At 51.6% G+C, this 7,726-nt stretch overlaps 1 protein-coding gene across 1 annotated transcript in view; it reads left to right on the top strand.

Moving 5' to 3' along the window:
* Positions 1-814: 814 nt before the first annotated feature.
* The window catches only part of LOC111150878 (phospholipase D family member 5), a 378,454-nt gene continuing 371,542 nt past the window's right edge, over positions 815-7,726 (top strand). Inside the window, exon 1 of the mRNA XM_022508546.1 lies at positions 815-1,003. Coding sequence (XP_022364254.1) covers positions 815-1,003 — 189 coding nt within the window. The remainder of the gene's footprint in view (positions 1,004-7,726) is intronic.

Genomic DNA, 7,726 nt, shown 5'->3' with positions numbered 1-7,726 from the left:
GGCCATTTTCGGTGGGGCTGCCAGGCGCCCTGTGCTCTGCGTCCCCGCGGTGGGACAAATGGGCTCCTGAGATGGGAAGTTACAGAACTTTCAGAACAAGGGGCCCGCGAGGCCGGGGCAAGGCGGGGTCAGCTGATCTGGGCCCGCAGGGTGCGGGTGGGGGAAGGGCAGAGGTGGTGTCGAGAGTCTCCCCGGGGATCCAGCCCCGCGCCCGGCCAGCGGCAGGGAGAAGGCGCGGAGACCGCGCTCCCCCTCCAGCGGCTGCTCGCTTTCCAGTACCGACGCGAGCCGGAGAGTTGCAGCCCCGCGAGGAGGGGCCGGCGCGCCGCGGCGGGAGGGGCGCCGGCGGGCTAGCAGCCCTCGGCCCCGCGGCGGGCGGCGCGGCTCCTCACTGCACCAACCTGCGGGCTCGGGCTGGCTGCGGGCCGCGGCCCCTCCCACCCGCACCCCACCCGCGCCGCCGCCGCCGCCGCCCCGGGCCGGCCCAGTCCCAGCCGCTGCCGCAAGGAGCCGGCGTGCGGGGCGCTTCGCTCGGACCGCAGCCGGCGGGGGCGTCGCGGCCACCGCGGCGTGCACCCGGGGCTCGGGCCTCCCCCGACCCCGCTCCCCTCCCTCCCTCCCTGCGTCCCTCTCGCCCCCGCCCCTTTCTCCCACCTCCCCCACCCCCTCCCTCCGCCCGCCGCGCTCCTCCCGCCCGGCAGCGCGCTCGGCTCCCCGCGCCCCCCGCGCCCGCTCGCTCCTCCTCCAGCCCCGGCCCGGCCTCCCGCGCGCCCTCCAGCCCGCTGCGCGCCGGCCGCCGCTTGGTCATGTCAGGATGGAGATCCGGCAGCACGAGTGGCTCTCGGCCTCCCCCCACGAGGGCTTCGAGCAGATGAGGCTCAAAAGCCACCCCAAGGAGCCCTCGCCGAGCCTGACCCGCGTGGGCGCGAACTTCTACAGCAGCGTCAAGCAGCAGGACTACAGCGCCAGCGTCTGGCTCCGGAGGAAAGACAAGCTGGAGCACGTAAGAGCGGCGCGCTCCCCGGGGCCTCGGCCCGGCACCTGCCCCGGAGGTGGCCGGAGCGCGCGCGGGGCGGCGGGGCCGGGCGCGGGGGACCCGGCAGGTGGCGCGACTCGGGGACGGGGCGGCCGCGTCCTCCTTCCGCCCGGGGCCTCTGTTCTGCACTTTCTTGCCGGGAAGGACCGGGCTGCGGGGAGGAGAGGGGAGGGGAGGTGCCTTTCCTGGCACTGCCTGCCCCCCCCCCCGCCCCCCGCCCCGCGCACCTCGACCTCCCCCACGGGCTTTTTTCAGGGTTCGTGGGCACCGCGTTCTCGGCGCGCCTCTGCGGGGTGAACGAGAAGGGGAACTGCCCCAGCGGGGCTCGGAGGAACGCGGCGTCGCACAGTGGTGCGCTCTAGAGGGGCCAGACGGTCTTTGGGGCTGTGTTACTTCGTCCAGAAACTACCCTCTAGCGAGTCCGCCCGGGAGGCGCCGCGGGCGACTCCGCCTGGGTCCGCGCACGAGCCGGGAGAGTTTTCTGCAGCCCGTGCTCCGGGATGAGCAGCTGGCGATCCTCGCTTGAGCCCAACTAGGGAGAGCTGTGCGCGTTGCGAGGAGGAGAAAGGGGAGCGGCCCGCCCAGCTTCGCGGGAACCGCCGCCCGGTGGGAGCTGGCGAGCCGGGACCTCCGCTGCGCAGAGTGCGCGCCTGGCGGGCAGCGCGTCCCAGGCGCCCGAGCTGAGCCCCTGGGGCTCGCCGTTCTGGAAGGGGAAAGTCCCTCTAAAGAGACGTTTAGTGGATCCCCAGTTTCCACCCTGACCCGCCAGCCTCTTCTTAAACCAGATGTTAAAATGAAACTAAGAGAATTATCTCAGGAGTGCAGCCCAGCTAGGCAGGGAGAGGATGCTGTTTCTCCCCGCGGAGCTGCACAGTCCAAATCGAGGCCGTTAATGGAATGTGGAGGTTTCCTTGCATTTGGGTCACATCTCCAATTATGACAGAAAGATAAGAAGGAGAACTTCGTAAGCTCACACATCTTCTGCCGCCCCACCGACCTCACTCTCATCTGCACCGCCCCCCGCCCCCCAAAGCGCTTCTCCTCCTCCCCTGGGTTTTGCAGCAACATCAAGTTTCCCAAGAAGCAGCGTGCAAAGGAGTGTTTTTCCCACAGTCTGAAAGGAAGGTCTGTGCCTTTTCTCTGAGGGCCTGATTAAGTCCCTTGAAAGCTGGAGTTTAAAGCTTCGAGTTGGGGAACAGGCTGTCTTGGGTGTAGAGAACCATTTCCGGGTATCAGAAGGATGTCTCAGATCCTTACCGCCATGGAAGTAGCTGATTCTAGGAGAACAAGTTGTCTGAAAGGCAGCAGAATCCACTTAAACATGCAAGTTCCGGAATTAGCATAGGGGACTGGTGGTTAATAGTTTCAAGAGCACCTTCCTGGAGTTTGGCTCTAGAAGCTGTGTCTGATGTCAGTACCAGGGAAACTGGTCTTGTCTTAGAGCAGTGGGAGAATAATCTACCTTTCCCTTTCCCTGAATATGTGTTCATTTGCACCTCATGCTTTTGGCTGCTCTGTTGCTTTTCTTCTCCAAGTGGAAACCAGTAGTGCACCCTTTTCTAGGTCTCCCCAAGTCTCGGACACTGCACAGCTTTGACTTCAATGCGTCCTCACTTTCACGTTTCCACTGAGTTTCAGGGCCTGCTGGGGTAGGCCATGGCAGCCTCACGGTTCTGGGTGAGTGTTGGATGCTCAGCCTCTCCTGAGGCTTACAGACCAAGAAAAGGAAAGTCTGCTTTTTTAGAAGCACCTGAGGTCTCCTGCTTTCTTCCTCATTCAGATGCTACTAAAGAGAGCATTGCATTAAAAAAAAAAAAAAAAAGTCACCTCATTTGTTATTTAAATCAACACAGCATTTTTGTTTGCTCTCTCAAATACATTTCATGAGACAGGTACTCTGCTTCTCATGATTTTTTTCTGTATCTGCTTTCAGTTAGAAAGGGGGCGTTTTGCTTCCAGTGAAATTTTTTGAGACATTCTCTTGCTCCTTTGGAGCATCTACCTTTTAAAGGAAAAATAGTATTTCTGAAAGTACAATGAAAAAATTAAATGAGCATAAAAATATAAATTTTATCTGAAGTCAAGCTTGGGGTATTTATAATAGATATCAGATGTTGGGGTACACCACATTTCAGGTAGTTTGATGTGAATTTCTGGTTAGATAGTTGAAATTTAAAAACCTGTAACACATGGAACCTAGTATATTTTTGCCATGCAAAGCTGAAAACGTGATGTTGACTGTATTATACATGGCGTGCTGAACCTATGTGGCACCACAGAGATTAGAATGATTGATGAGTGTCATATGAAATTCAAAGGTGATATAGGGTAGTTGAAAAAAATCCCTTTGATCTGTCTAATCAAATGGAGGGCCACCATTTTTTATTAGGTTAAAAAAATGAGTAATTATGATGGAGATCATATGCATGCAAACGGCCTACGTTCTTTTGCCGGTTTTTAAAAAACCAATCTAGAATTAAGGGCATAAGTAAGTTACGGCTTCAGATGACACACACTCAGTCATCGCAATAACGGAATTCCCTGGAATGAAATGTGGCGGCGTGTGGACTCTGTCCAGACTTCAGAGGCATTGCTCAGTCTGAGAGTCAATAACACGATGTAAAATGACAGCGAAGGAATATACTTCTACCCACTTAGCTAGAAGTGACGATAATTTATCTCTCCTTCTCTGGTTTAAAGGCTGCAGAACTGATCCCCTGGCCATACAAGTGAAAGTGACAAGAATTGGTCACGGATAGGTCAGAGCCCATCTTTGAATCTGTTTCCTGTCACTTGTTGGCCAGTACTTAAGATGAATGCCCATTAAGAAATAAATCCACACGAGGGGATTCTCACGTCCTTAAGTCATGATGAGAAGCTACAAAGGTTTGGTACCGTGAATTCGGCACTTTGAACTCTTTGAATTTCCACTTGGAAATTTCAGGAAAAAGTAAAATTGCTGGCCATGGGTAGACTGTCTTCTCATTAGCTACAAATAGTGCTCTCGGTTCTTAGAAACCTTTCCTTCTTATTCTGCCTCACTGTGCCCATGGCTGTGGACGATAAACAGTGGAATTCTCGGTTTGGAAGGTTCGGGAAACAACGGACGTCTTATATTCTGTAAGATCCTCTGTTACTTACCGTGTAACGTAAAAGTGAAGCATTATGGTCTAGCAAAGCAAGAAGAGCAGGGGGCCCTTCCTTCAACCCCCTGACCCACCCCTGTTCTGTCAGTCCTCCCTGGGGCTGGGTCACTTTAAGAGAAACCACGTAATACGATTTAACTGTCATCCCACAGGAGACTGTAGCATCAGTTATGCTGGTCTCACGGTTCATGGTGACATTATGCCCTGTTTGCTTTTTTTTTTTTTTTGGTACAAAGTAAGAGAGTTGCTGAGGCTACTCTGCTCAGTTGCTTGGTTTTATGCCAGTTGTGTGTGTAGAAGTTTCCTGATGCCACTTACAGAGCTAGGGAAGGCCTTATTTTCCCTTGTGCTTACTCAGCTAGCTCTTGTCTAAGTGTGGTTAAGACTGGGGCTCTGGTGAGACAGACCACCATCTCTTATTAATTCTGTGATCTCAGGCAAAGGACTCAGAGTCACCAGGAGGCACCTTCATATTCCTCCTTAAAGGAGACACAGGCTTGCTGGGATGATCCAGAGAGACTGTCCTTCCGTCCGTCGCAGAGACGCACAGCCCTTGACGATGTTGGGGGCGCCACACTGCAAAACAGTATTTCCCCTCCCACATTTCATCTGTGCGGGGTGCAGGTTCTCAGTCCGTTCAGACTGCTGTAACCAAATCCCGGAGATTGAGGGTCTTGTAAACACCCAACAGGGCTTTCTCACCACTCCGGAGATCTCAGATGAAGTCCAAGATCAAGGCTCCCGCCCATGCAGGGGCTAGCGAGGGGTGCTTCCTGTTTCCTAGATGGCTCTTTTTGCTCTCCCTCTCAGGGTAGAAAGGGGGAGGGAGCTCTCTGGAGATTCTGTAATAAGGCTATTCTCCTCATGATGAGGATTCCAGCTTCATGACCTAATCACCTCCTAGAGAGCCCACCTGCAAATGCCAGCCTGCAGGGGAGATGAGGTTCCAATGTATGACGTTTGTATGAACACAACCACGCAGTCTACAGCAGCGGGGGAGTTTCCTTCTGGGAGTTGCCCGGCCTGCCGGAAGCTCCATCCCGAAGCATGTTGTCAAGGCAGCTAAAGGGAAGATGGTAAATCATGTCAAGTCTCTCAGTGTTGCCACCCAGAAGGGAAACATCCATTTGGCTCCTATTTATTGACCAAAGACAGTTTCGAGGCCAAGGCTTGCTTCTGAGGAGGTGTGGAAGGGGGACCTGACAGAGACCCAGAAGAAGGGGAAAAAGGACACCCATGACCACCTTCTCAGCGTGACCACAACACATAAAGCACTTAGCACCGTGTGTGGCTTTGTTACGTGTTCTACTCGCGGTACCTAGAGATGCGGTTGCTTCTTAGATATTAGCTAGCGCTCTGGCTGAGCCCTTACTCTCCCCCCAGAGAGCTTCGGATGTCGCATTTGAGATCAGCCTGCCTGCGATGTAGGCCTGGACCCGGAGTATGTGGGTCCTTTGGCCGGCAAGGGCAGCTCACTATCCCAGGCATGTCATGCTGCATCTGCCTGGCTTCTAGTCTGTTCTCTGGGACCCCGATTGTGCCCTCCCCGACCATTCAGAGCCTGTCGCTTCTTGTTCCCACTCTGCAGGCTCTGCTAGCTGAGATGGGCTCCTTGCCCCGTCCCCAACCCCTGTTTTCCATCCCAGCTCAGTGCTAGTGGAATTGAATGGAGCAATATTTCATTTATCTGCATAATGGCTCAGAAAGTCTGTTTAAGATGGGAAGAGAAAGCAGAGGAGAGAATTTGTAAAGAGTAGAAGATAGAATCCTTAATGTTCATACTTGTAGAGAACCTTAATGTCTTGCTTGATTTAGGTGAGTGCGTCCCTTAAAAAAACTTGTCTCCTCTAAGCGTGACTATGCACCTGCTTAAATGCATTGTATGTTACCGCTGAGTAGTAAATAAACACCCAGGGCGCACTTGCCTCCTGGAATAAATTATTCACATGATGAGCAAATAATAATGGATTGGAGCAGATCTGCTCACTATGGTGTAGGCTTGTATTACGTAATGCCATTTGTGTCCCACGGAACAAATTTGTGAAAGTCTCATTTATGCCCCACAGAGCAGATCAGTAAAGCACCAAAGACAGTTCAGCCTAAGGAAATGAATCTTTAAGGTGTTCCATTAAAAATCAAATGAACAAACGGAAAAGATTCTTTCCTAACTTTACGTATTATTGTTCAATCTCTGTGTTACAGGATGATTTTAGTTTGACGCGTGTTTAAGAACATTTACCAGGATGATTTCTGTGATTCGAGGTGGGACAGACAAAGCCCTGCCTGAGGCGGGATTCTGTCATCGGTCAAGGAATAGAAATTTAGATGTCTCTGTAGTGTGTTCTGATGGACCTCATGTTGTGTGCATTACCCAGGTAGCAAATATTAATTCCACTAATGGACTTCGCTCACTGCAGGTTGACATTTCAGTTTATATTGAAGAACCTTTGATTCTTTGAACTCTGTGGGGTGTCTCACTGACTTATTTTGAGGTCGTCTTCAGCTATGACCTATCACATGTGATACATTTAATTGGAGAAGCTCAAGACGATTGGACTTAAGGTTTCTGTTTCCTCCCTTCTTCCGAATAATAGCCATATACCAATTTCTGGCCAGTTTCTCTAGAAGTTTTTACCTCTCTTGGCAGACTTCTGCGTCTGTCTCGGGTTTTACTCTGTGTCACAGATTTCAGTTCTTCTATTTTAGCTCCAAAGATCAAGAAATGTGAGGGAGCTTTAGCGTTGTTTTTATATGAATCGACTGATAACGGGGCATGATCAGGCAAAGGTATGCTCGTTGCTAAGATATCCGCCCAGGAATGGTGCTTCGGGTGCATATACTGCAGACCGTGAAGTTACTAAATTGTCTTAAGATTCACACCCACACAGATTGTATTGCAAGAGCTTAGAATACAACAATGAATGTTCAGGAACAGTTGAAATGCCAAAATGTGACTGTTCAGAGATAGACTTTTTTTTTTTTAAACCAAAAAAAAAACCCAAAAACCATTTTTATTTTTTTCACAAACAGAAAAACATGAGCCCAATTTCTAAAATCACAGATCAAGCCTTTAAGCAGAGCTTATGGGGGAAAAAACAATAAAGAACACGGCACCTTTCCTAGGTAGAATTAATCACCTTGTAAAATCTCACTGCTGTCTAACACATAAAGTGGGCCCAAGTCGAACTGCCTGACCTGGTACCGTGGGACCGGATGTCATGGCCATTGGCTGATAAATATGGTTCTTTATTCCCTAAAGCAGACAGGGAGCCTTGTGACTATACTCTTTCTCTGACTTACGTAGGATTGTGCTCCTGCCCTTAAGTTTGTAGGTCTGATCCAGCAACACCAGAAGGAGTGAGCTTGGGAGGCTGGGACTTGGCAATAGGTTCTTACTGCAGGTGACTTGGTTTTTTTTTTTTAAAGGTTTTATTTATTTATTTGAGAAAGAGAGAGAGCACGTGTGCGGGAGGAGGGCAGGGGCAGAGGACAAAAGAAAATTTTTTTTTTTTTAAAGATTTTATTTATTTATTTGACAGATAGA

Source organism: Enhydra lutris, unplaced genomic scaffold (assembly GCF_002288905.1).
Source record: "Enhydra lutris kenyoni isolate GAN:26980312 unplaced genomic scaffold, ASM228890v2 scaffoldscaffold24, whole genome shotgun sequence".
Classification (NCBI taxonomy): domain Eukaryota; kingdom Metazoa; phylum Chordata; class Mammalia; order Carnivora; family Mustelidae; genus Enhydra; species Enhydra lutris.
Note: the sequence above shows the minus strand (reverse complement) of the source record. Positions and strands in the feature narration are given on the sequence as shown.